This window comes from Cladophialophora psammophila (genome assembly GCF_000585535.1).
Source record: "Cladophialophora psammophila CBS 110553 chromosome Unknown aczJe-supercont1.14, whole genome shotgun sequence".
Lineage (NCBI taxonomy): Eukaryota > Fungi > Ascomycota > Eurotiomycetes > Chaetothyriales > Herpotrichiellaceae > Cladophialophora > Cladophialophora psammophila.
Genome location: NW_006912935.1, coordinates 800,953 through 827,545, shown reverse-complemented (window position 1 = coordinate 827,545; position 26,593 = coordinate 800,953). Strand labels below are relative to the sequence as shown.

General features: G+C 52.9%; 10 protein-coding genes across 10 annotated transcripts; 6 read left to right on the top strand and 4 right to left on the bottom strand.

Moving 5' to 3' along the window:
• Positions 1–154: 154 nt before the first annotated feature.
• Positions 155–1,666, bottom strand: A1O5_08852 (uncharacterized protein; the record flags this gene model as incomplete). The annotated part of the gene is made up of 2 exons (XM_007749433.1): positions 155–1,512; positions 1,564–1,666. 2 exons carry the CDS (start codon positions 1,664–1,666, stop codon positions 155–157), a joined length of 1,461 nt encoding a protein of 486 aa, XP_007747623.1.
• Positions 1,667–2,955: 1,289 nt separating this feature from the next.
• A1O5_08851 (AGC/NDR/NDR protein kinase) lies at positions 2,956–4,994 on the top strand (the record flags this gene model as incomplete). The annotated part of the gene is made up of 3 exons (XM_007749432.1): positions 2,956–4,097; positions 4,151–4,630; positions 4,682–4,994. The coding sequence occupies 3 exons, from the start codon at positions 2,956–2,958 to the stop codon at positions 4,992–4,994; spliced, it is 1,935 nt and encodes a 644-aa protein (XP_007747622.1).
• A 650-nt stretch (positions 4,995–5,644) lies between these two features.
• On the top strand, positions 5,645–6,314 carry A1O5_08850 (uncharacterized protein; the record flags this gene model as incomplete). The annotated part of the gene is made up of 2 exons (XM_007749431.1): positions 5,645–5,792; positions 5,902–6,314. The coding sequence occupies 2 exons, from the start codon at positions 5,645–5,647 to the stop codon at positions 6,312–6,314; spliced, it is 561 nt and encodes a 186-aa protein (XP_007747621.1).
• A 495-nt stretch (positions 6,315–6,809) lies between these two features.
• Positions 6,810–9,544, top strand: A1O5_08849 (uncharacterized protein; the record flags this gene model as incomplete). Its single annotated transcript, XM_007749430.1, has 2 exons — positions 6,810–8,354; positions 8,519–9,544. The coding sequence occupies 2 exons, from the start codon at positions 6,810–6,812 to the stop codon at positions 9,542–9,544; spliced, it is 2,571 nt and encodes an 856-aa protein (XP_007747620.1).
• A 1,026-nt stretch (positions 9,545–10,570) lies between these two features.
• Positions 10,571–11,762, bottom strand: A1O5_08848 (uncharacterized protein; the record flags this gene model as incomplete). Its single annotated transcript, XM_007749429.1, has 3 exons — positions 10,571–11,462; positions 11,544–11,650; positions 11,712–11,762. The coding sequence occupies 3 exons, from the start codon at positions 11,760–11,762 to the stop codon at positions 10,571–10,573; spliced, it is 1,050 nt and encodes a 349-aa protein (XP_007747619.1).
• A 699-nt stretch (positions 11,763–12,461) lies between these two features.
• Positions 12,462–15,236, bottom strand: A1O5_08847 (uncharacterized protein; the record flags this gene model as incomplete). The annotated part of the gene is made up of 1 exon (XM_007749428.1): positions 12,462–15,236. One exon carries the CDS (start codon positions 15,234–15,236, stop codon positions 12,462–12,464), a length of 2,775 nt encoding a protein of 924 aa, XP_007747618.1.
• Positions 15,237–16,828: 1,592 nt separating this feature from the next.
• A1O5_08846 (uncharacterized protein) lies at positions 16,829–17,407 on the bottom strand (the record flags this gene model as incomplete). The annotated part of the gene is made up of 1 exon (XM_007749427.1): positions 16,829–17,407. The coding sequence occupies one exon, from the start codon at positions 17,405–17,407 to the stop codon at positions 16,829–16,831; it is 579 nt and encodes a 192-aa protein (XP_007747617.1).
• A 627-nt stretch (positions 17,408–18,034) lies between these two features.
• Positions 18,035–18,984, top strand: A1O5_08845 (uncharacterized protein; the record flags this gene model as incomplete). The annotated part of the gene is made up of 2 exons (XM_007749426.1): positions 18,035–18,058; positions 18,121–18,984. The coding sequence occupies 2 exons, from the start codon at positions 18,035–18,037 to the stop codon at positions 18,982–18,984; spliced, it is 888 nt and encodes a 295-aa protein (XP_007747616.1).
• A 4,077-nt stretch (positions 18,985–23,061) lies between these two features.
• Positions 23,062–23,472, top strand: A1O5_08844 (uncharacterized protein; the record flags this gene model as incomplete). Its single annotated transcript, XM_007749425.1, has 1 exon — positions 23,062–23,472. A coding segment is annotated over one exon (411 nt), but the record flags the coding sequence as incomplete, so codon positions are not given.
• A 1,082-nt stretch (positions 23,473–24,554) lies between these two features.
• Positions 24,555–25,379, top strand: A1O5_08843 (uncharacterized protein; the record flags this gene model as incomplete). Its single annotated transcript, XM_007749424.1, has 1 exon — positions 24,555–25,379. One exon carries the CDS (start codon positions 24,555–24,557, stop codon positions 25,377–25,379), a length of 825 nt encoding a protein of 274 aa, XP_007747614.1.
• Positions 25,380–26,593: the final 1,214 nt, after the last annotated feature.

Genomic DNA, 26,593 nt, shown 5'->3' with positions numbered 1-26,593 from the left:
GTTCTCAGGGCGTTTTCACAAATGATTTTCTTCCCTTTTTCTTTTGGTACAGTAGAGTAGATAAGACAGTGCTTGCTTTGGAACCAACAAAGCCCAATATTTGCACGTTATCGATATTCAGAAACAGAAAAGCTCCCTAGGGCCTCGAGGGGTCTCAATCATCATCCAAGTTACCAACAATGACCTTCTCGTTCCTCAAATCCTCCACTTCCTTCACCCTCGCCTTCTCCTGGCCGCGACCAATCCTATCCGCTCTCACCTCTTCTTCCAGGTCCAATTGGAACTTTCTCATTCGCGAACCTATCCGATCGTCGATGACCATGTCGCTGATCCAGATCGGCTCGTAGAGCGCGTCATCATCCTTGCGGGGTTTGCGCACGGATTTGTGCCACTTGGGTTCCTCTTGAATAAGCAGGGATTGTTGTTCCCATTCTGTTAGGTTCTGCGAAGGCGATGAAGTCGAGATTGGAGAGGCGTCGGATTCGGGGGATCTTGTAGCCACAAGGTCCGCTTGCAGATCTGACGGATCCGCGGAGAAAGTGGACGATGAGGAACTCTGTTCGTACGGTCTACTTGCGGCGAGGACAATGGCAGCTGTCTCGCGACCAATTTGGTCCGCCAGATATCGACGCGTGAGAAAGTGGTATATTCTCTGAGGGGTCTTGAGGAAGCCTAAGAGATGCTGTTGGTGGATTGGTTGAGACGGCTCGAAGCTGCTTGGAGTATGGGGCGATAAGGTGGCAGATGAGTATTTATCGATGGGGAGGTATGTTGGAGGAGGGTATGGCTTTTTCTTTTCTTCCTCCTTCTTCTCTTCTTCACTTGTTTTCATTTCCGATTCGGGTTTTGGCATTTCCTGGTTTTCTGCGGCTGTGGAATTATCTGTTCGACCTTCGATGGGAGGATGTGGAGACAGGAGTTCAGCTTCGGAGATGGAGACAGGTTCAGGCGCAGCTGGAGGTTCGTCAACTGGTCCTAGCCATCCCTCATGCAGTCCTCTTATGTATTCCTTCCAAGTATGTCTTCCAAGGACTAGATCCCCACGAACTCCAGGCTCTGGTACGATCTGCATCTTGTCCCGAATCAGATCTATCGCTGCTTCGGTGTCCATCTCTGGGTCGGCAGAGTTGGTCCCTTTTTCGCCCTTTTTCCGCCGCAACCGGCGTATTTGTTCTGCTGTCCCATATCGTACATCTCCTTCCTTCCGGCCCTCGATCACGTCGTAATCCATTGCCGCGGCCACTAACACGGGCTTGACATAGTCTTTGAAATACTGTCGTGACGGTCTGATGCCGTCTCCTGGCGGAGCGGATAAGAAGACAGTCAATTTGCGGCGCATCTGATTAGGAGACAGAGGCTCTTGGGCAATATGAGCGACCAAGTCGCACCATTTCTTTTGGGCTTTCTTCTTTTCCCTCCTATCGTAGACAACAGCTGCAGTCCAGGAACCGACAATCGTTAGGAAGATCATCCAATTCCGCGAGGGCAATCTCAGGCGGAAGTTGGGCATTCCTGGTGCATGTCAGACAAGGTTGTTAGATTCTGGGCGCTGAGAAGACTGACCCATCATTCGAAGCGCGGGATTTTGTTTATGGGGCTTGGGAGCCTCATATTTGGCACCCTCAGGTAGGCCATCCGGCTTTGGAGGATTCGGGCCGTCCGCCATTGTGTTGCTGGCGCTCCGGCCTCAAGCTTGTGGATGGCCAGGTAGTTGTGATTGCTCCCAGAGAGCATGCGCGTGCATGGTCCGCCAGAAAAAAAAGTGACGGTCGGATATGCTGCTCCGACAATGGTCTGCAAGCGGGCTCGGGCTACTTTCCCTTAATCCTCACTCGGTGTAGTTGGAGTCGGGATACTTTCCCTTGGGGCTCACAGTCCCTGTCGTCTGCCCCTCGCCCCCTTTAAAGGTTCCTGGAACTATTACCGCTCATTCCAAACACCGGGAGTCACAGCGACGACATCTCTTAACCGTTGTTCAAAAGAAACAACTCATAGGTATGTACGTGTCTATAGTAGGCCCACTGTCTGACGAAGAGCTGGGCAGAGGATACCAGGACTCTCCCACCCGAGACATAGGTTACCTTGATATCTTCCGCTTGCCCGTGCGCCTCAAATCAACTCAGTTGATTTTGTGCCTGTGCGCTGTGCACAATTTGACGTTGGGGTCGCAGTTTCACGCAAGAAGCTGTGCGAGATAGAAACAGAAAGACAAGCGAGGCGTGTGACCACGCGAGCAGCCAGCTGGCATCCTCGCCATGGCTTCTTTGCCATAGCTCTACTGTATGTAGGTGGGATGTCAGCCCAGGGTAGGAGGCTGAGAACCAATCGCGTGGTTGTGCCTGACGATGAAGTCAGTTCTGCCGTGCAATTGGGACACAGGCGTGAAGGACAATCCTCGTTGATGCTGGAAAACCCCCTTTGGACACCCAAACACCCAGGAGTCTCTTTAAGCTTGCCTTTAGTGCAGCGGGCAGCCTCCAGTGGGCTTGTGGGCACCTGCCCCTAATTCTTAGGCTGTAGCTAGACCTGTTTCCCACCCTGCAGTGACCGATGTCCATGCAGCGCACCCTATTTTTCTGCACCGTTTCCCATGCACCTCCTTCTCTTCTACATATGTCCTCTTCACCTTGCTCTTGTCCTTTGCTCTGGAAACGTAAAGGGAGTCCCGCTTTCCTTGCTGGTCGTCGCTCACCTCGTCGATTGAGCAGAAGTCTGCCACTCCCACAGTCGCCGCAATTGAGCTCAACGAAGCGCAAGACTACACCGACTACTGTCAGTCTAAGGGGGATTTGTCTACACCGTCTCCGGTGTGAGGAGGTTCCAGTTCACTTACTTGTGGCCCTCCGAGGCATCTGCGACTAATAGGAGTGCCTGCAACCTGGTCAGCCAGAGTCACAGCCCAGCAGTCTCCCCTTCCTTAACTGCCTTGCGCTGGCCCTTTGATCTGCTGCAACAATGGACCACGACAACAACCGTCTTCGACTGAACTTTCAGTTCGACAACCAGCATAATTTTGACGCTGCCAATGCTCGAATGTATCCTACCACTCCGTCCACCTTTCCTCAGCCGATCTATGGCACTCAACAACAGGATTATGCCAGCGGTCTCGTCTCCCCGAACCCCAACACCAACGCTGGCTATTTCTTGAACCAACAATACCCTCCCCAGTCGCAGCAGCCTCAATATCAGCAGCAATATCAATACCAACCTCAGAGTGGCCTCCAATCTCCTCAACCCGCCTACCAAGCGAATTCGAGACCCTATATGGCCAACAATAACGATGGGACAAGCGGGCTCATTCAACAGTTTTCCAACCAAGATTTGAGTGCCACACCACGTGGCAATGTCAACCGCACTCCGTCACCTGCCATGTCGCGTCCTCGGACAGCAGGCGAAACCAGACAAGTCCAGAATCCCTACCAGAGCCATCTAGCGCCACCAATGCCGAGGCCTTCACCAAAGCCCGAAGAGGAGGAACAACCGAACCCGCGCAGATACTCCGATAACGTTCTTAAACGAGGCACAGCTGCTAAACAACTGGTCAACAGTTTTTTCCAGGAGAATATTGAGAGAGCCAGGGATAGGAATAGTCGTGCAAAGGAGCTGGAGGCGCTGCTGAAGAACCCGGCCGTCAGCGACCTTGACAAGCAAAAGGAAATGAATACGCTCGCGCAGAAAGAGGCACGTTTCTTGCGTTTTATCCGGACGCGGGAAGTGCCCTCAAACTTCACTACTATCAAGGTCATTGGCAAAGGAGCATTCGGAGAGGTCAAACTAGTGCAGCGCAAGACGGACGGGAAAATCTATGCTTTGAAGTCTCTGATAAAGTCAGAGATGTTCAAAAAGGATCAATTGGCCCACGTCCGGGCAGAGCGTGATATCCTGGCAGATTCTAAAGACAACCCTTGGCTCGTCAAGCTGCATGCCTCGTTCCAGGACAACACGTACTTGTACATGCTGATGGAATTTTTGCCCGGTGGCGATCTGATGACTATGCTGATCAAATACGAAATCTTCTCGGAAGACATCACACGATTCTACATGGCTGAGATCGTCATGGCCATTGAGGCCGTACATAAGCTTGGCTTCCTCCATCGGTAAGAGCGCCCAAATCATTTCCCCTAGGTTGTCAAGTTGACCGCTGTTCCAGTGACATCAAACCAGATAACATTCTCCTGGATAGAGGAGGTCATATCAAGTTGACAGACTTTGGTCTTTCCACCGGCGGTCGCAAACAGCACGAGAACTCGTACTACCAAGCACTCCTCAAAGCTGGAGCCAACGACAAGTCAGGGAACCGAAATTCGATGGCTCTGAATGAGCAGATCAATCTGACGGTGAGCAACCGAGGACTGGTGAATACTTGGAGGAAATCGCGTCGTCACATGGCCTACTCGACCGTTGGGACTCCAGATTACATCGCTCCTGAAATTTTTCTCGGCCAAGGTTATACCTATTTGTGCGACTGGTGGTCAGTGGGAGCCATCATGTTTGAGTGCTTGGTTGGCTGGCCACCCTTCTGTGCCGAAGATACACATGACACCTATCGCAAGATTGTCAACTGGCGGGAATCATTGTACTTCCCCGATGAACTGGTCTTGGGTCGAGATGCTGAAGACATGATTAGAAGGTACGCGAACCGGCTGAGCGGCTAGACATTCTCTGATGCTGACCCGCATAGTTTTCTCTGCGACGCCAATGATCGATTGGGCAAGGAAGGAGGAGCTCATGATGGGGCGTCGTCCATCAAGAAACATCCCTTCTTCCGAGGAGTGGTCTGGGATCAATTGCGGAAGATCCGAGCACCATTCGAACCCAAACTGTCATCGAACATCGACGTCAGCTACTTCCCCATTGACGAGATTCCTCAGGAGGACAACAGCGCAATGCACCGAGCGCAAGCCAAGCAGATCTCGCCGGAACAAGACGCCGAAATGAGCTTGCCATTTATTGGATACACTTATAAAGCGTTTACTGCATTCCAGAACTCATAGAGAAGAATGTTGCGACATGCAAAAAGGAGATTGAGTGAAGACGAGGGGAGGATGAGAATATCATAACTCTAGCATGAATGTTGACGATAGAATGCATGTGGCGCTAGAGTGTCGGGCTCTTTAGGCATTCGAAATATAGGTATCAGGGCGAAAGCTGATGATGAATCGACTGGGCATATCCTGGTTGGGGCACGGGGCGAAAGCGAAGCATTTCCATGGCTATGAACCACATTTACCCAACCCGCACAGGGTTGCATTGGTCTACAGAAATGATGCTATGCAAGCACTCGCTTCTTTGTTACAGCCGTTAGCATGTCTTAACCACAATTTACTTGACCGACAAAGATTGTAGGTCCTAGCAGGTCCTAGGCGCTTGGATGCTTCTACGTACATATTACTCCGTACTGGTGCTTCGTAGTGATGAGCATCGCTCACTTGGCTAGCACTCGTACAAAGCTGGCCGATGACGTCATACGTATCTCATTTATATCCAGGTGTTTCGTTCCCTTTGGTTCAAGTTCGTTGTGCCTTTTTGCCAGTGAGCCGCGACTCCGACACAGGGAGACCCAGGATCGGTCCGCTTCTTGACCTCAACTGTGCCTGTCTCGAGGATGGATGTGAGTCGTCACTGTGGTTTACTCCCCACCATAATGCCAGCTAACCCCGGGCCTTTTTATCAGGTGTTTTATGCCTACACGTATGGCACAGCAATATGGCTCGGAATGCAAGCAATCCTGTTGATTCTTATGCCCAAGTTGGCCATCATGATGCTGGCAAACGACGGACATCAGACTTCAGGTAAGAATTATAGATGATACTACCCAAGCCGTCATCCTCCGCGGCTGCATCCAAGGTCTTCCCCGGTTACGAGCCCCCTCTGACGAGCCTCGGACCCCGAACAAAACAGAAGTCGAAGTCTATTTAGGCCGATCGCTAGGCTTTGCTCTAGTTCTGATTGCGGTGATAACCATGTTCTTTACGGGGACAATCCCATTGTCGTCGAGCATAAGTGAGCCGGTCAGCTTGGAGGACAACGATCCCAAGGCGCCCTACGCCAGACCGATACTACAGGTAACGACTTTTTTTCACAGCCTTAGCACGGTATATTGCTACACGCGATATGTCAACTACGGACAAACGGCGTACATGCTCGGAGCTCTGGGGTACGGGATGATGGCCAGCGTGGGACTGTGGAGCGTGATGTTTGGGGGTACGGAGGCCAGGCGGTCGAAAAGGACAGGTGCAGATAAGCGAACGTGGGGATTTCCATTCCAGAACACACAAGCTTATGACAAGAGAAAGGATAGGAAGATGGGGTGAAGGTTGGAATCGGGACGGATGCAACGAGGAGGCAGTACGCAGTACGCCAGTGTCATCTGTCAAGACCACTGATGGTCAGACACACCTTGCTTGGAATAAGACCCCGACGAAGATCGAAGCAAGGGTCGGGCAATCGAATAGTACGGCTCTGACTGAGCAAAATATTGCCCTGTAGAGTAGTGGGGAGCAATGGGGAGGTTGCTATGGACGGAGTAGGCAGTATATCACGGATGACCGAGTGGATGGACTGCCTCGCCGCTTACTAACTCGTATTTCAAATGACGTCTTGGGCTTGAAATGACAAGGGCAACTCGAGGTACCCAGTACTTTGCCGAGTTGCCAACTGGCCAACCTTGGGACTCTGCCAAGTCATCTCCAAATTTCTTTCCACCTTTCTGCTCTCAGCCCTCATTCAGCCCTCCCTTCAGACACGCCGCTTTATCACGAACCTGAACCTGCGCATCCTCCATCCCGTTAATCAATCGCCCTTCAGCCATGGAGGCCGACACTCTCCAAACCTTCGCCGCGGCGGTTCAACAACAATATCCTGCTTTCAGTAATGAGAATGACAGCGCCTCACAAGATGCTGCCGCGGCTGCTGGATATGCCCCTGCTGAATCCCTCAACGCCAGCCCTCACAACCAATCCTATCCCATAATCCTGCCACCACTTCTGCTGCCACAACAGACAAACAGCCCTCCCGCCCCCCAGACCCAGACCCGAAGACAAAGCAATAATTCGAGGAATACAAGCAGTTCAAGCGCGAATGTCGCTATGCGCAGTCCCCAGCAGGCGCGCCCCGCCACATCGGCTCAGACTCGAGCTTTCCAGAATGCGGGTTCGACCACCCCGTCTCGCACCGGCGGCATCGTTTCGAATACGACTCCTCAAACGCAGGCCACGCAGATGAGCCAGCAGCCGGATAACTTGCAGGTGCAGCCAGACCCGGCGCAATCCCAGAAGCAGAACGGCTTCGTCTTCAGAAACTCCTCGTCTGCATATCCGAATGGCACTCCCACCCCGGCTCGATCTTCATCAAAACAGTCACAAGTCTACACCACACCACATGGCGTGGTCCAAACTGATCCCTGGATGTCCCATTACCAACCCACCCCTTCCACTACTGAAGGCAATGCCAGCTCCAACGCCAACGACAACAACGACAACGGAGAAACCGAGCCCGTTATTGCGGCAAACCCCTTCAGCGACACATTCCCTTTAGTTCTTCACCCGCCAAACCTCGAGGAGTGGCGTAACAGACTTTTCAATATCGTTCAACCACTGGTGCTGTCCGAAGAAGAGTTCCTCACCTACTTTCCCCATGTTGACAATATCTACTCTCATCGTTCCACTCAAAAATACAAGCGCAAGGCCTTCGTCAGTCACTACTGGGACTGTCGACTGAAGGGTCGCCCTAGCGGTACCCCCAAGAGTGATGATCCCAACAAGCAAAAGCGCAAGCGTCAGGCTCGGGAGCGAGATCTGTGCGATGTCAAGATCAAGATCACGGAGTACTTCAGTGCCGAGGACGCGAGGAAAATGGGGTTGGGGGCGGGGAACGACACGAACGGCGTCGACAACAGTGCTAATGCTAACGGTACCATGGCGAATGATATGGGCACTTATGGGGGCGTAGACAACGGCGAACTAACCATTGTGATGGAAGACGGTAGCCACGGTCTCGGCGGCGTTGGTAGTGGTGGTGGTGCTCTTCACAACTCTACCAACCCCATGGATCCAAATTTTGGCCTGCTCGAACTTCCCCGCCCTCTACCGCGAGGCCATCCCGGTGCTGATGGAAAACGATGGTTCACCATTCAACGAGTCCGAGGCAACCCGGGGGGTGGAGCTATCAAGGACTCGAAACGAGACAGTAATGCCACCGGCGACGCAGAAGACGAAATACATCACTCCCTGTTGGATCCCAATCTGAATTCCGATTTGGATCACAAGCATACTCTCGAAGAAAGCGATCGGATTAAAAAGAATAGCGTGCAAAGATGGTTGTTGAAAGAAGAAAAGGAGAAGAAGCGATTGAGTGTAAGTGTCTCTTCCAAAGCTCATGACCATTCGAGCACTTCCACTGTTCCTACCCTGACCAGTCTCCTTCTGCTCCCCCCCCGTTGTTTTACAACGGAATCTGTTTGGGACTTCTTCTTGTACTCACTCAATCTCGCTCAGCGCAACTGATCATCCCTTCCTAGAAAATCCCCACCCTCGCTTCCCTCGATCAATTCTCATCAAACAACGAGTCGACCTCTCCTTCGTTCAAAGCCTCGGGAATGGCTTTCTTCACTGCCCGGTCTCACGCCGCTCCCGCCCCCACAAAGATGACCTTCTTCGCCAATTCCTTTTGCCCCTTCGCACAACGCATCTGGATTGCCCTCGAGATCAAAGGTATTCCGTATCAGATGGTGGAAATAATGCCCACAACTCTCGACAGTTACAGACCACCAGAGATGCTGGAAGTGAACCCTGAAGGGAATATTCCGTGTATAAGGCATGGGAATTGGGGCGTCTGGGAAAGCGGCGTTGTTTTGGAGTACCTCGAAGATTTATCTATGGGGCATTCTCTCCTGCCCCTGGGCAACCCGCAACTGAGAGCACATTGTCGGCTGTGGACGGACCATATCAACCGCAAGATTCTCCCAAGTTTTTACAGCTTACTGCTTACCCCGCCTCCTTCGCCCAATGTCGAACAACCACTGGGTCTAGACGGCATGCAGGTCGACGGAGATGCACACGCACAAGTCACTAACGCGGCGTCAGCGGCGCAACATAGCATGCTCGTTGCCACGTTACAAAAGAACATCACCGCGTTGGTCAACGCCAGCCATGCGACAGGGCCGTTCTTCCTGGGCAATGAGATTGGGTTTGTTGATGTGGTCTTTGCGCCCTGGATCATCCGGCTCTCCCGCGTCTTGAGCTATTATCGCAACTTTCCCAAACCGGAAGTTGGCACGCGCTGGAGACAGTGGGTTGATGCTATCGAAGGGGACGATCGTGTGAGGAGGACCGTGAGTGACGAAAACTCTTACCATGGTGTGTATAGAGGTGTGGGCGAGGATGGATGGTGCGCGAAAGATGTGCATAAGCCCATTGTGGAGATCCAGTATGCGAGGAAAGTCGTTGCGCAGGAGGGGTTCGGCTTAGGTGGTGATGTCTGGGGGCGTTTGCCAGAGGAGGAGGCCGCCCATAATGCTGACGGTATTGGGCAGACTGTATCATGAACACCTCATCTGAGTGCGGAACGTGAAAGTTACGGCGGGAGGGTGTTGCACGGAGGGCTGCAAGGCTGGCGAGCTGTATATCACAATTCCATGACCTCGAGTGACAAAGCCATCATACAATTGAGGCCTCGCGTGGAATGATGGAGGGCCCAGGGGCCATGCAGCCTTGAGCCTCAATCTACTCTTTTCTATGGTCACTGGATGCTCGTATTAGACGTGAAACGGATAACGCGGATACGATGAAGATTGCCTGTCTATTGACCACGACTGGATGACCAATCCTCAGATTCCCGGAAACGCGCTGTTTCGTCTCACACAGCACAGGTAGAAGAGCCAAGGCATGCCATCCAGTACCACAACCATGTCTACATTCTGCAGATGAGCCAATCACTGGGTACTTTCAATTGAGGGTTCGCCGACCTTGGCAAGGCTATGCGTGCTTGTAGTTGTGTGTGTAATAACGCGTTCGTGTCGTTGTTACCTTCGCCTTGCGGAAACCAGGTATGAACAGGGCAGAGGCGCTAGCTAGCTACATATAAGTATGTCGGTATAAGCTACTCTATATACGTAGAATACGAGAGATCCAGCGAGACAAAAGCAGCAATAGCGGCAACGATTAGCACGGCGAGAACGTGGCCGATGGCAGCTATCCAGAGACCAGGAGGGACCGAGGTGCATAGGAAGGAGACACAGTCAGTGATGGGCACTGGAAGGGTGGATTGAGGCCTTTGATGGCGTTCTACACGCCATTCGTTGCCATGCTCGCTGTCCATTACCCAGAGAGCACGCCGTGTGTACTCTGTAACAAGTCTAGGTAGATAGGGTAAGGCGGAGACAATACACACATGTAAGGACTGTCTACGATGCTTAAAAACCCCAATACACCTTCTCCCCCGCCCACCCTCCTTCTTTGAACGAGACGCTCATTCAGTCGGTCGGTCGAGGCTGGACTTGGTCTCAGAAGTCGTAAAAGTGCTACTTGTTGTTCCCATCCCGACTCGCCCAAGCGCCAAGAGGGGGAGTCGCTCATGAAGGCGTCCGCATCGCATCGACGACGGAAACGGGAGGAGGAGTGGCATCCTCTGTCGCTATAGAACCAGGACTTATAGTGGCCGATTCGGCTTGCACAGGTATGGTTGTTGTTGTTGTTGTTGTTGTTGTTGTTGTTGTTGTTGTAGTTGTAGTTGTCGGTTTTGTCGCAAAACCAAAGCCTCCTCGGCCACTCCCGTCTGGCCCTCTCGGTGCCCGGATTGGTTCTTGGATCTGCTGCTGCTGCTGAGACATCCCGAAGGAATCGCGGAGCGCTCCCAGTCCGTTCTCCCGCTCTCGTCGCTGAATGTACGTCGAGTCTGGCTTTGAAGCGTATGAGGGATCATATAGTTCCCGATGTTGAGATCCGCCTCTTGATTGGTTTCGTGAGTTGATGTTGTGATTCCCCGCCGCACCTGCTCCTCCGCGGCGCCCTCCCCTGCCACCTCGACTGCGATTTGGCGTCGCGGATCTTGAACCTGGCGGAGTTAGACTCCCGGGACTGGAGGTTCCCGACTTGTTATGGCCGCCTTGCTGGTGAGCGGACAGTGTTGTACTGGCACTAGAGGTCCCGAACAGTTCTTGTCTCCGTTCTTCGTATTTGCGCTGTTTCTCCTCCCGGTCCCTGGCGGCTTGGGCCTGTCGTTCCGCGACAGAGAGTTCGCGGGCCTTGACCTCCTCTTCGTCTTCGGACGACTCGCGGTCAGCGGAAACATTCTTATCACTGTTCAGGTTCAGATCTTGGAGACCGGCAGTAGGTGGTCGTGGGGACTGTGATTGTACTATGGGTCCTTTTCTCGAGAGGAGGATCGGAGGGGGTTTGAACTCGGACCGCAGCGGAACGATGTTGCGCGACTCGAGGAAGTAGTTGGTTTCCCTAGGGCCTTCACTGCAGTCAGGCCAAACCTGGGAATTAGCATACAGACTATGAGGCGGAAGAAGTTCTTTGGGAGAGGGGGAACCCCCGTACGCTTCGGCCCACAGCCGGCGATTGAATTCGGCCTGCTGCGCCCTTCGCTGGGCTTTTGTCACTTTTGACGAGACTTTCTTGGGTTCCGTAGGGGCAGTTGGCGGTTCCTGGGGAAATAATGCTTAGCGACTCGGAGACAGGGCTTTGAGAAAGGACCGCATCACATACATCAGCTGCGGTGGACCACTCGTCCTCCCAGGCATCGGGAACCTTGCTCATCGCAAGCGCTATAAGGGCTGGGGATGAGGTAGACTCGAAGGGGAAGGGAGGTGGGCAGACCGAATGCTGGACATGTGCCAAAAAGTATGAGGAACCTGCCCAACAAGTAGTTGTTTACCCAGTAGTCATGATTGTATTCGAAATATGTGTTCGACCAGGTGGGGTGCGATCAAGAGATTTAGGTACAGTAGTTGGAGGAGGAGGGTGGGACACTACTGGGTATGTACAGTACGAGGGAGATGCATAGTGCCGGGAACAAGCGCACATGGGTGTGGAGAAGGGAGGACAAGAGGAGCCGGGACTCAGGACAAGGGAGAACCAGCCTCGTCAGATCAGTGACTTGTGGGAAAGCTCTCATAAAGGACGCTTTGGCCCATAAGTCTGTGCTTCTCTGTTCGTATCATGTCTGCTTTATTCAATTCCAGAAGCCCGGACGAGGGCGGATTAGATTAATCTTAAAGGTGCCGAATACTGTAGCTGATCTGCTACCCGTTACCGTATGTATAATAGCCAAATTCGCTATCATTGCCCGTTTCCAATTCCAAGTCCCATAAGGTAACACCCAGCCTTCGCCAGGTGCTGTTGCGTTAACTGGTCCATAAAGGGGGGAGCTGGCTCCATTGTGAAGAGGTCTTCAGGAGAAGGTCGGGCTCTTTTCGAAATGCATCTCGCATCCAATCCCAACCAGATCCAGCTTTGTCAGGAGTCCCGCGATGCTGCTTCTCGGTACGAGGCATCCACAAATCTACTGTGAAACGACCTCCCCCTCGAGAAAGTAGATGCTGCATCACTTCTCTTCCTCTTTTCCTTCCCCTGCGCAATCTTCTCCCATTCTTCCCATTCCCTGGCGATCTCTCCTAGGACCGTGGCCATGGCGGAGGCGCTTGCCATTAGGCCGTGCCCTTCGCCGTCCAGGATTCGTAATTCGCATCGCTTCATCACACTGTGCAGCCAACGCACGTTGTCAAGTGGAACCCGTGTGTCCTTGGCCCCGTGATGGATTACGACTGACCTGGTTACTTCGGGATATCGAAACCCGATAGGTCTTCGCCGTTCTAGACAAACTAGGAGGTCGATGGCGGGATTCGCATTTTGAGTGGCCAACGTCCAGATGCGATGTGTGAGAGTCTGGTTGTAGAGTGCTTGACGTGTCTCGGTGCTCAGGCGGGGTGACATGGGTCGAGGAGTCACAGCAGAAGCCTTTGTAGACGAAAATGCCTGTCGAACAGAATCCGCCTTTGGGCTGGACACAGGTGGTCCTGGTATTCCCTGCGTTTCATTATTGGCTTGATAACACGATAGAGCTCGTGCTCTATTCGGCGTACCAGTTCGAGGTCGTTCCGGTTCAAAGTCAGGAAGGGCGGCTCTGAATGAACTGTCGTCGTTGAGATCTTGGAAGGGATAGTCATACGTTACATCCATACTCTCTAGTTGCTGCTTGGCCTTTTTCGACTTCAACGGCTTCGTGTCTACAGAGGCACTTGTCGCGGTCAAAAACCTGGAGTTGGCGACTTTAAGAATCTGTGCTGGCAAAACGCTGAGGATCTTGTGAGTAAAAGGAAGATTGGCAATAGGTTGCGAGTCTGATCCTATTGTCGCCCCTTTGTGCATCTGGGAAGGTGGTATCCATGGCGCCAGGAGATGAATGCGCCCTCGTACATATTGTGGCATTTTCAAGGCTGTTGCGAGAGCATAGATTGCGCCTGCGGAATGCGCAAGGAGAGAGAACCTCGTGATCTCTAGAGAACTGCATATAACAGCTACATCGTCAACCCAGTTCAGGGGTGTACACTGGGTTTCGGGCAATGGCGAGCTTGCGCCTACTCCAGGTCGGTCAGGTGTGATCAGTCTCAGGCGCAAAGTCCTGGCCAGTTCGTCGTAAAATGCCGTGAGGTATCGAGTCAAACCCATACCTACACAACACAAGACAACAAATCCGTTTGGATCTCCCACTTCTGAAAAGGTGATCGTCCGGCCGGTACGAGGATGTCGTATTTTTTGCGTAAACCGCGGGGCACCGAGAAAAGCCTCAACCTCGTCCGTTATCAACTTCATTTCCGCAAGTGCGGGTTCTTGCTTAGCTGTATGGGTGATAGAACTCCGTTTCCCTTGAGTCACAGAATTCCGGTAGACACTGTTGCGTCGGGATGGCGCTGCGCTCGGCGGATTCGACGTGACAGCGCCCATAGAAGGCGGGGCGACCAGCGGTTCTTCTTTAGGGCCTTCTGGGACAAAGGCAGGCATGTCCGCGAGATCCGATGCGGTGACTGTTGCGGACAGGTCAAGCGGGCTCTCCACTTCGGGCGATTCAACCACCACCTCGGTGACAGAAAGCCTCGAAGTTTGGTAGGGGCTTGACCGCTGTGATGACAATTTAGGTGTTGCAATAGTGTGTCTCTTCGCAGCCCGCTCCGATTTCCTGGCCTCATTTCGCCACTCCTTCTGACGCTTCTCCCGGGCTTCTTGCAGTTCCCGGATCCGCCGTACAGTCGAGTTATCGCCTTCGATCAGTTCGGAGTCGATATTAAGCTCTTTCAGGTCACGGCCAGAAAAAGAGTATCTGTTGTGCTGGTCCTGTGGGGCGTCCGAAAGACCTGTGACGCTGCGTCTGAGCGACGACCGACGAGAGGGTATCATATGGCTTCCTAAGTCGCCCCTGCTTAAGCGCAGCGCAGCGATCGTAGGGCTCTCTGAGGGCGGTGGGTCTAGCTGTGTTCCTATGCTTGAATGGCCATCAATGGATGATGCGCGAGTGGGTAACTTGTTCTCCTTCTCCTGATCTATGCTGTAAAGCGATTCAGTCTTTCGCCGTCTGTCGGATGAGACTCTCCTGGGAATAGGTCTTGTTGTAGCCGTGTCGCGCATTGACTCGGTAGTTGGTTTCCTGAGAGGGGCACTCAAACCACTCACAAATGAGAAGGTCGAGCTGGCACTAGAACGATTCCGTCTCTCAATGCTAGGCACTCCCACACTGTCGGACTCTGCACGCGATCTCAGGCTCTGTATGGATTCCCTTGCGGCTAGAGCAGTCTGAGAAGACATATTCAGGGAGTGGATGAACGATCTACTCGAACGTTTGGATAATAACGGCGGCCTTCTGGCGTACTTGATCACCGGCGCAGCGGCGGCCTCTCCCTCGCTACTGTCATCGGTGATAGGGGGGTCGTGCTGCTCCCTGTCCAAGTCATCCGCATTGGGTGGTTCGGTCGAATTGGAACGACTGTACAGGTCCCCGGGTATATGTATACTGCCGTTCGCGCTCGGCTCTTGGTTCAAATACGACGAAGCGGATATTTTACTCAGAGAGTCGATGAGTGAGGAGATGACCTGGACTGACTCGGGGGGAGTCTCGGGGCGGTAGGAGAGCGGTGGTATTTGCGCGAAATCGAGGGGGGAGGAATCAATATCGGGCTGAGAAGTCAAGGCGTGGTCGTATGGATGTTCGACAGACGCAATACCGTTGCGATAGTCCATGCCTCACATTGCAGGTGCAAAGAGCGAGAGAAGTCACAGCAAGTAGTGTTTCGAGGGGATGGTGCAGGAGCGCATGCACAGTCGAGGAACGGCCAGGAACGGCCCAGGAGGCGGACAGGGGAAAGGCTTCTTGCTACAGCCAATCGGGGCCAGTTCGATGGACTGGCGAAATTTGGGATGGGATTTGGCAAAGAAGCCGCGTCGGCGGGCTGGAGGTCATCTCTCAAGGAGTGAAGACATGTCTGGTGCTGTATCGCAGCTTCATCGTTGATAGAATGATGCGCAATGAAAAGGATAGGAGGTTTGGAATAGGACGCTGCAGTCGTGGCCAGTGATGGGGGGGGAGCAGGGCGAGATGTCGAGCCCTGAGCCGGGGATGTCTTGCTGAAAGGGACTTAAAGAAGGGCCCAGCAGGCACCAGCAGGGACCAGCAGAAACCAACAGGAACCAGCAGGACTGGCGGGTGGATTCCCAGTAAAAACTCCGTAAAGGGCGAGCCAACGACCCCAAAGTCGGAAAATTAACCTGCCGTCTGACGGCTGGGAATGTCACCACGTGCTGTTCCCCCCTTTGCCTTCCCTTAGCAGAAAGGTGCTCAGTCCTCATACAACATGGGAAAATCTCCTGGTCAGACTCTGCCACTTGTTCTACCTCGTGGCTAGCTCGAGGCCTTCGAGACGAACAACACGCAGGGAGATCATTCCTCCATCACCTGGCGGCCATGGACGAAACACGGGCAGCATTCGACCATGATTGATCGGCGGCAGTTGAGCTTGTTCCTTTAGCTGCAGTCTGCGGAATAGCTCCAAGCAAGGCACGGGAGCTCCCCTGTCCATTGTTGGTTGAAGGGTTCTCTCGCTGATAATGGCAGAGCTGCGAGTTGCGAATACCCGTTTCTAGTGGACCAGGTCTTATCATCTTCGCACATTGCGGTGCTACATTGATTTCGCGTCCACTGGGTACAACCGAGACATGTCGAACTGCACCGGCGCACTTAAACCTTGTCACTCCAAATGGCTCGAATCTTCCTAGGAGCATGTCAATCTCCTGCGTCGTCAAGTCTTAAGCGCCCACTACCTGGAGTTGTGCGGAGTCGAGTACTTGTACTCGGTAGGCTTGTAATGAACTCTAATTGAGCGGGTTTGACCTCTATGTCTAGTATGTTGACGAAAGCCGACCTGTCCAAGACGCAATGCTCTCTATGCGGCGCCCAAGGCGTTTGGGACCAATTCCTCAACCAAGTCTAGCTACTCTGTTGCGAAACAGCCCAGCTCGTAGCGAGGTCCTAGTCATCTCTATGCTCGCCTCGCCCTGAAGAAGAAAGTCTTTCCCGCCGAGCAATCCAGTAAAGACATCGATGTATCGTGGTATCTCAAGCAATATTCATTCCCGAACGCCACGCTCAAGGACAACATGAATTCTTTCACTTTTCCGCGACCCAGTGTATCCCGTTGAGAATCAAAAGCAGGTTTAGACGCGCAACACCAATCTATGTCCTTTGTAAAGTCGTGAATCATGATGGCGTGGAAAGGACCTGCCATCGCTGACGAGAACAGAGTGTAACAGGCAGAAAACCTTGGCTGCATGGCGTATCACACAGTGACCGGCAATCCCGCTCGTAGTCTCTCCCGTTCTTCGCCAAAGACTCTGCGCGACATTTCCAAGACCATCTCGAAGCCTTCGCGACCTCGGGCTGCATTTTCCCGGAAGCGTTCAATACTGGCGTCTTCAATTTTGCTGCGGATCTTTTGCCATCCACCGCACAATGCCACGATCTTGGCCTGTTGTTTGAATTCTGTCTTCTGTTTTGTGTCGCTGGAAGAAGGCTGGTAGACCACGGTCTCACGGCATTCCAAGAGGTTGGACCAGGTCATGTTTGTACTGCACATTGTGACTTTCTTGGAACCTGGGTCGACGTACGAGACCTCATAAACATAGCTCGTAGTGTCGCCTCCAAGGATGCTCAGGATCCATTTCGGCGCATTCTGTTGGCATGTAATTAGACGTTCGGTGCGGAGGATGCCCGTCTGAGGGTCGATGTGACGAGAGATCGTGTCAACCGCCAGAACATGAGAAGCTTTATCGTTCCAAGGGCAGTATTTTCGCCAATTGTTCGTGCTAACCTCCTCCCAGGAGTAGTCGAAGGTGTACGAGGATGAGAAAATCTTCATGATATCGGAATAGGGTGAATGGCCACCGAGGGATCGAGAGGATTTGGTGAGCGATAATTATCGAGCTTTCAATGCAAGGGAGTGGATGTTCTATTGATCGCTTTTTTGTTTATGTTATAAGTCGACAGGCTGTCGAGGATCTATGCTGAGCTTCTTCAAGGCTAGGGACTGAAAAAAAAAAAAGGAGCGTGGGAGGGGATGGCTCTCGACGTGAATATTGCTCGTCCAAGATTCGCATGCAGAGGAGGGAAAAAAGGGAAAAAAGTCAAAGTCCCGATTACCGGAGTTCGACCTTGGGTTTTCTTTTAGCGCCCGGAAAAGATCGGAGGGGAGTCCAGTCACGTGCTTTGATTCGCCTCAACAACTCTGCTGAGAAGGCATGACGTCTGACAAGAAAGAATTTCCTCCAATCTCGCTGGTCAACAGATAAGAGTTCGCTGTCAGGCAAGAACGATTTTGCATCATCTTCCTTCCAATTCCGGAATCTCTTCCTCTCTTCCATCATCCCGCAGCCATTTTCGGGCCACTGTCGCCGAGATTAGCGCTCAAAAGATCTTGCCATTCGCCCGCAGTTCTCCAAATCGATCACCTATGACATAGCCCATCCTCACTCAGCACTCATTCATTATGTCGGAATACTGGAAATCAACAGTACGTCAAGGCCTTCTCGAACTCTCCACGGTCTATATGGCGCACCACTGACTGATCTACAGCCGAAATACTGGTGCAAGCATTGCAGCACCTATGTCAAAGACACCCCTTTCGAACGCAGACAGCATGAGGGAACCACCAAGCACCAAAACAACCTGAAGCGATTCCTTCGTGACATTCAAAACAGCCATGAGCGAGGTGAGCGGGAAAAAGAACGTGCTAAGTCAGAAGTCGAGAGACTGAAGGGAGTTGCTGGTGGTGACTCTGGCACGTCCGTGAGCCCTTCACAATCATCCTCGAAACAGAGCCGTCCTTCCGCACAGAACCCTCAGTCTGCTGCAGATCGGAAAAGACAATGGGCGCAGCTGGCCGAGATGGGGATCAAAATCCCTGAAGAATTCCGTTCTGAAATGGCTATGGTGGGTGACTGGCAGGTGGTGTCACAACAGGTGGTTGATGAGACCCCATCAGAAGCCCCTCTGAGTATAGGTGTCAAAAAGCGCAAATACGAAGGTCAGGAGGAAGATGAAGAGGAGAAGCATGAAGCTGGCGAGGCTGTCGTTCGACGGGGATGGGGTGCTACCACCAAAAAATATCCCGGTGAGGACAAAGCTGACCTGGATGAACTCTTGTCGGGTTCAATCTCATTGAAGAGAGAAACGCCCGGGTCCTTGAGTACGCAATTTCAATCGGGAGAGAAGGACTCTTTGCAGGCGGGACACAAGCCAGTGCTCAGCCAAGATGGACATCAAGGTGGAGATTATACCTCACCGAAGGTGGAATCTTTCTCCAAAAACCGCCCGGACGAAGATGGACTGGTGGTGAAAGAGGAGCCAGGCTCAACACAACCATCCAAGTCTATGGACCGAATCCCAGAGGAGATTCCGGTTCCTGTGTTCAAGAGACGTAAGGCTAAAATATCCTGAAACACCACATCCTCGCGGTACCCGCTGGTATGGTGGAATCTAAGCCGGCAGAAGCGAACCGGAGTCCAGATAAGCGAGATCATGATCAAGCCAACCTTTGATTGTCGACTGATTACATTCAGTTTTGGCCCAAACTCTGATGCTTAGTTGGCAAACCGTTGGCCACTGGAATTAATTGACCAAGTTGTCGCACGAACTCCTCAAGTGGCGTAACCACGTGGGGTTTACCGTCACACAGTACGACAATATTGATGATATGACAGCAGTGACAGGACCATCCTCGTTTCGAACGTGGCTCACCTTCAACTTCGGCCAAGCGAAGGTATAAGGTAGGTACAAGAAGGTATTTCCCGCGGTCGGACAACGCGTGGAATTCAACCCCAACTTTGACCAGGGGAGCAGCGGTCAGCGTTGTCTAGTTTCGGGCGGGAGGAGGACCACTGCAATCTAGTTATGCGACACACTATGAGCAAGAAAGCCAAACATGAGAGAAAGCCTGCATCCAGACAGGTTGATCGGTCATGCCGAGTGGCCTGGTGTCAATGTGACCTGGAAGCGCTGCTTCTCCAGGCGAGGTTTACGTAGGCTCTGATAAATCAACAGCGTCATCACTGACCGCCTTCAGTTCTTTTAGAAAGGTGTCATGCATGAGCTACATGTCACCGGCGGCCAATTGCACATCGTGGAAAGGTCGAATCATTCCAGTTGTCATCCTCGTTTAGGCTTGATTATGCCGAGGAGTCCTCGATGCGCCCAGCCGTGAGGGCAGCACAAGCGGTGCGCGTACAGTACGGCCAGTCTGCCCCAGGAAGGACCCTAAGGCAAGGGTCTCGGTCGCCTCTGCACGCCTGCATGCTGCTTGTGCTTCTCGCCTTTTGGTCCCGCAAGGGATCTGGCTCGTTCGGAGAATATTGTGCTGCATTGTTGCATGACTCCCGTCTCTGGCGCACCTCCGTCAATCATCCTCGTGGTGTCTCTCGACAAAAGGCAGTTTTAGTGGAAACCCATCACTATCATCAAGTTTGTCAAAATTTTTGCAATTTTCGTCTCCTTGCAGGATGCCCTTGGATAGATAGGCTATTATCCAGAGGGGCCATGCAATGGGCCAGTCGAGGCTCACAGGGGGATCAAGGTCCTCTTGCCAGGGCCGTCTCAGGGTATGATTTCATGCACCCTCTCATGTTGAGCAGACGGGCTCATGTGACACCAAAGCCACCCTCGAGACGACCAGTTGACAAATGGTACCTGGGCGGTACCGGATCAAATGCGGGCCACCATGCATTGTGGCTGGGCGATCATGACGGCTCGAGGAGCGTTCCTGGGATGATCAAGGCAGAAAGTCCAGAGCTCGAGGGGGAGGCCTGCCAAAACGGAGGCAAGCACACATCTCGGAGCGTGGTCCAACTTGTCTCGCTAAGAAGCACACATGAACTTAAAAAAGGCTAAAAGTGCCCTGTGCGCCGGAGACTTGTGGATGATGGACACTTTCGGTGGAGTATCTTGAAGCCCTTAGGCCGTCGTGGACTTGTCGAGGACGAGTTTCCTGGGCTATTTGTCCAACTAGTTTGTCTGGAGATTTTCGAACACTTGTTTCAGTCGATAGCGTGACGGGGGTTATGGTGATCAAACAGCAAGGTTCCAGGGATATCACACGCCAATCCCGAAGTCTTTGCTATCTCTTGTCCCCTCAATCCACAACCTCTCCAATAGTCGGCCAGGGTGGAAGCTGAATGGGTAACTGGTGGCGCACCGCTTCGAACGCACCAAGACAGGAACAGAGGGAGAATCAGGAAGCGGAGCGCGAGGGTCGACGAGGTAGGAAAAGCACCAGCACCACTACCCTCTTTTTTTCTTGGAGCCCGCAGGTCCTCGGTAGACGACATGGGTTGATTCGGTGGGTTTGGATGCTGACATGGTCACATTGAAAGACAGCCTCAAAGGAAGGATACGGAGTACCCTGTCGGCGTGCTATTCTCGAGTAGGCAGAGTCAGGGAGGGAGTTGCATGCAAGCGCAAGTGCAGCGAGTCGACTACTGGGCTCGGTTACAGAAGTGGGCGCTCGCTGGCTGCGCTTTTTCCAAAATTGTTGGTGGCTCGACTGATACGACTCCATTTCTCGAAATCCCGCTAGCAGGGTTCTAGAGTCCCTTGGCAACGGTCAAGCAGCAGCATCGTGACTTCCAGGGCACTCACGTTCGTTCTCTTTCGGGATATTGCATTCTCAGAAAGAAGGAGAGCGCCCGGGAGCATCAACGACAACATTGGTCCGTGTCAAAGGCTTCCTAGGTCGACAGTGGGACGAGAGGAAGCCTGCTCTCCACGGTGTGTTATCTATCCTTTTGTTTGGCCCAGTTGCTTCTGCCTGATTCCTGATTTGTTGCCTGTGTGGTGCTATGTACGGGGACTACCTATGTGGTGTGCGAGTGTGTTTGACATCCAAGTGCTTTTTTTACCCGCCTCCGTTGGGACCACATCTACACATCCCTGCCCATGATTTGATCAATCTTCATCCTTCACCGTATCCACCGGGACAAACATACGGTGTACATACTTACCTAGGTATGTACGGAGTCCTCGTACACTACTGCTCCAGCCTTGAAAAGGCCCAGAGACTATTCCTCCAGGGAGGGCCGGGACTATGCCCTGTTGGACGATTGTGGTTTTGTCTTTCTCAGCTTCTGATCAATTGACAATGATTGTTACTGTGTATAGTTGACCGCGCCGATGCACATTAATGCAACCGACCTGGAGCGGGAAGCGCTAGGAGTGGGCAAAGCCGGCAAAAAAGGGCGCCCCCAGATGAAGCACAGTCTAAGGGTGCTTAGACTCGGGCCTAACGTCGTCTGGCGTCGGGAGATGCCCTAAGCGAGAAGCCTCTTGACTGGGTACCAGGGCTTTTGCAAACTCTTTGCTCAGCAGGAGGCCAGAGACTGGTGTACTGGGTAGCCAGGTCAAAGTCATTTGGGTCGCTACTCCTGGGGACCGTTGATTGACACTCAGCTTGTTCCGGGCCGTTCGGGGCACTGATGGAGTCGTGCTGTTGTCCGTTGTTTTCATCCACTGTCTGTCCAGTGCCCTCAACCAGTCTCGTCCACTAGTGCCTCTGGTGCCTCCAGGCCTGGTATGGCTTTTGGAGCACGGCCACCTTTGCATTATTGCACCTGGTTTCCCCCCCCCCCCCAGAGAATGCTTGTCGTCTAAGGCGGCTGATCGAGTCGAAGCGATCCCAAGCGAGGTTCGTGCCAATTTCGCCATCGAAATCTGATTCATGCTCACCTGCGTTTCGGCACTTAGGACGTCCGCGAGGCCTCGAGCAGAGGGCGAGCACTCTTATGGTCAAGGCGTTGACCCATTGTGCCCATTGGCGACTGGTGGGCGTTTCACGGGGCCTGAATGGGGTGACCAAGCACTTCAGCAGCTTCCCCCCTGCCCCGTCGAGCCCTGTCAGTGGACTCGCATGCCTGTCAACCGCCGCTGCTCCTTCCGTCCAGTGCCATGCCACTTTGCTCCTCCATCCCAAGTCATATGTTTATGTTACTATGGTGCAGGCACACCATACCACATACTCCATACCTTTTCCGAGTACTTTGCTTTCTTCACAACTTTGCTTTGCGCTCCATCCTCTCTCATCCCCCGGTTGTTTGTTCTCCATCGTCGCTGCGCTGCGCTGGGCTGTTTCTTGTTTTGTTCTTTTGCATCGCTTGCTGACTTGCGTTACCTTTGCCTGTTCGCTGCAAAGACGGGTCTTCAAATTCCTCCGTCTGCAAGGAAAAGACAGAAAAACCGGTCGGGAAAAGAATCGAAAATCTCGCGGAAGCGTTGCAAAAAGGCCAAAAGGATTGGGCCTGAACACCGACCAGCTGGAAATTTCACTCATGATCATCCAATCGGTCGTTTGAGACGCAATTTCCAAGTTCACTGCTTGGGAAAAGCACCCGGCGACGAGAATCTGCACTTGCCACCCACCCACTCTTTCATCGACGTCGCCTTGCCTCGCGACTTTGTTGCATTGACCGACCCTGCTCGCGAGAAGCAGCAGGAGGGCGATAAGCAGCAGACCTGATGAACTATTCAAATATGACCACGGCGGCTCTACAAGCTTCGACGGCACCCATCAGCTTGCCTCCGATCAGCAGCATCGATTTCCACACCCAGGTCGCACATAGGCCGGAACCAGAAGTTGTGCAACCTCTACCACCCCCACCGCCAGCACAGCAGCGTGTGCTGCCACCGCTGCCGTATCCTTACGCTGTTCGACCAGCCCCGGCACCTGGCCCGCCGCCGCCAGGACCTCCCGAGTATGTACAGTCACGACCAATCTATCCGGGGATTCCATCGCCGTACCAGCAGATGCCAGGACGGATGCCTCTGCCCTCGACCACGGACCCGAATTTGATCGTTGCACCTCCACGACACAAAGCCAAGGAGGTGAAGAGACGGACCAAGACAGGATGTCTAACATGCCGAAAGAGGCGCATCAAGGTGAGTCCGTTTCTTTTCTGCAACCACCTGATCATTTCAGTCTTGCCCGAGTTTCGATTCTGTTCATGTCAACGTCACGTCTTTGCCCACGTTGTCGACACGCACGGGGTGGGCGGGTTTTGGCAGCGAGCGCATGGCATGGCAAGGCCAGCCCCGGAGGCAAGGACCATTTGGGGGGGGCGGGTTGAGGGCAAGTTTACACGGGCGGGAGCTCCACTCGGGCTAGTGAAGTGATAGCCGTGGATGGCGCCTAACACCAAATCCAGGGAGCTCCCTGTGGTGCCTGCCCCCCCCCCCCCCCCCCAAAAAGCCCCCAAAGGATGCCCGGCCCTTTTTAGGCTACTACGCCTGGTACTATGCCTCGGGGCTTGGTGATCGACCATGCCATCTCCGCCCCGTGTCACAAACCTTCCCTTCTCCATCCCTAACTCAACGGCGCTACACACATTTTTTTTCTGTCTAAGCGACTCCATCGCTCAACGCCTCTCGTCGTCTCGAGATTGCTCTCCCGTTCTTCAGTCCCCTTTGGGTCACGGCAGCACTTTCCCTCGCGTCCACTTGCGCCCTGCTAGTCTCCTCCAAGCGCGACCATTGATTTCCCTCCTGCTACCCTCACACAAGCGCTAACGATTCGATTCAATTGAACAGTGCGATGAAGGGCGACCAGAGTGCAGAAATTGCATGAAGAGCAAGCGCACTTGTCAAGGCTACGACCCGGTCTTTCAGACGCAAGGACCGCATTCTCTGCACCCTGCGCCGTCGGCCTCGACCAACAACAGCGGCACCAGCAGTAACAATCCTCCTCCACTGCCCCCCACAATCAACCAGCCTAGGAGGTTTACCACAACTCCCATCAGTCCTCCCGTGGCCAATCACCATTCATCCATTGTCTCGAGTTCACCTCGAGATCACTCAGAATATCCTTTCCCACGGCCGCCGGAACAGATATTACCTCACATTAATCAGCCATATCATATGGACGGTGCGCATCAGCCTGGTCTAGCTCCATACCCACCGCCTGGACGAAGTGAGTGGAGTTTCAGTCGGTGATATCTCTCTCTTGGGACTAACCTGAGGATAGTGCAATAATGACTGACATCGGTTCTCGTCCGGCCACAAGGACTATTGAGTCAATTTGTACAATTGCTGGCACAAAGATTCCTAGTGTACCACCTATTCCACCTGATTCCGTCCCAAATCTCGAGTCTATTCGGAAAGTCTACGACATTGCCTTTGCTCCTGGTCTTGACAAGCTCTTGGAGGCCGACCAGTCAAAATGGTTTGCAAGGGAAGGGTTTCCTCTACTCTGTGCGGATCGGACTCAACTGGGCAACATGTTGGCGTATCTGACTCTGGTTAGTAACCATGCAGACACGCCTACCGAAAATGCGACCTTGGCTAGTCAAGAAGCACGAGTGACCTGGGCATTGCTTGAGCTGTGCATCAGACCGGCGCATGACGGTGACGAGGAGGCAGACAGACTCACCCACCGGTGCCGAGTGTTAGGTGCGATCCTGACTGGTGAACCATTTAGCGGTCCGACAGCATCGATGGCCGATTTTGTCCATCAAGAGGAGGCAGAACCAGAACCGAAAACAAGTGCGCTTGAAAAGCAGCTTGCTAGGAGATCTGAAGAGTTCTGGAAATTGGTTGAAGCGGCTGCTGCAAGTCAGATGGCTGATGGTTCTGGCTTGTCAGCTGCCGCTGTGAGACAATGCCGACCTTATCTTGACGGGATGGAGAGCAGAGACATCATCTACAGCATCATGTTACTGGCGTCAGGGGCCAATGGCAACCTTACTTCCGAACGAGAATTGGCAAAGAGATACCTGGAAACTCAGGCAAATGGACGAGCTACGAATCAAGTCTTTGCGACTCTTTCTGGCATGGCGTTGAGGGCGTTTGAGGGCTAATTGTGCCGTTCAGTTTCATTGGAAGCCTACTTTTTTTTGACACGCAGTCGACATCTTTCTTTTACGAAAATTTTCATTTGTGCCTTTTTTCGCTATGGAGGTCAACATAAAGAGAATGAATGGCACACATACCTTTTTGTTCGTCGAGATGGGACAAACCTGCAAACGCCAACATCTACTGTTTTTCCCTCGAGCCGCTTGCAGTCTAGTATTGTCACTACTACCACTCATTGGGTCACATCGGGACTACACGCCCGTTGAGGGCATAGGACCTCTGGCGGGAGCCAATCTGCGGCGTGCTTGGTAAGTAATGGAAGAAATGAAACTGGATAGAGGACATTGTCCGAGACGGAAGCCGGGCATGTGTTGAAAGAAGAAACAGCAATGCAAAATGGACAGAAACACCAATTTTTGGCGATGTATGTCGTCACAATCTCTACAGGCATTCCCCGCCGTCTTTGGCACACACTCGACATCATGGTCGGCAGCATCTGCGAAAAAGGTCCTATGGTCCCACGAGATGGTCGGACCGTCTCTTGTTTTCTGGCAGGGAGAGAGGTCAGCGACAAGATTGGTATGGGTGCGGGAGCGGGTCTCGAGACCAACGGCTATCTATCACATATGTACCGATTACAAGCATATTACGGTCCTCAATGACATGAGGCTAAACCAGATGATATCCGGGAACCTGAGGTACAGTACATAGTGGCTAGCGAGGCTAGCAAGCTGGCGGGCTGGCAGTCTACGAGCAGTAAGCGAGGATGGCAGGGATTGGGTGGTACAGTCCTATATACGATCGCGCGGGCATCCGCCCCCGGCCGGAGAATTCGTATTATTCCTTACTCTACTCGTATGGAATAGTTGGCACCAGTGGGTAATTTAGTGGTTAAGCGAGTCTACCCAAGTACTAAGATATGCTCGAACGCAGCACGCAGAACGCAGACCGAGAACGAGAAAAACAATGACATACAATTGCCCCGTCGAGGAATTGATTTCCTCGACAACAGTGACAGGACGATATACGAGTAGTACGAGTAGTGTTAATTGGGTCGTTAGATACTGTCGACTACTCTGTACATCTGGTTCGCGTCAGATCCATACGCATTCTGATCGCACAACGCATGGGGGTATGAATAGGTTACTGGGGTATGTATTAGTTAGCTGTGCCTCCTGTTCCTACAGAAGAGCAGCATCCGTGGGCATTCATTCGCATG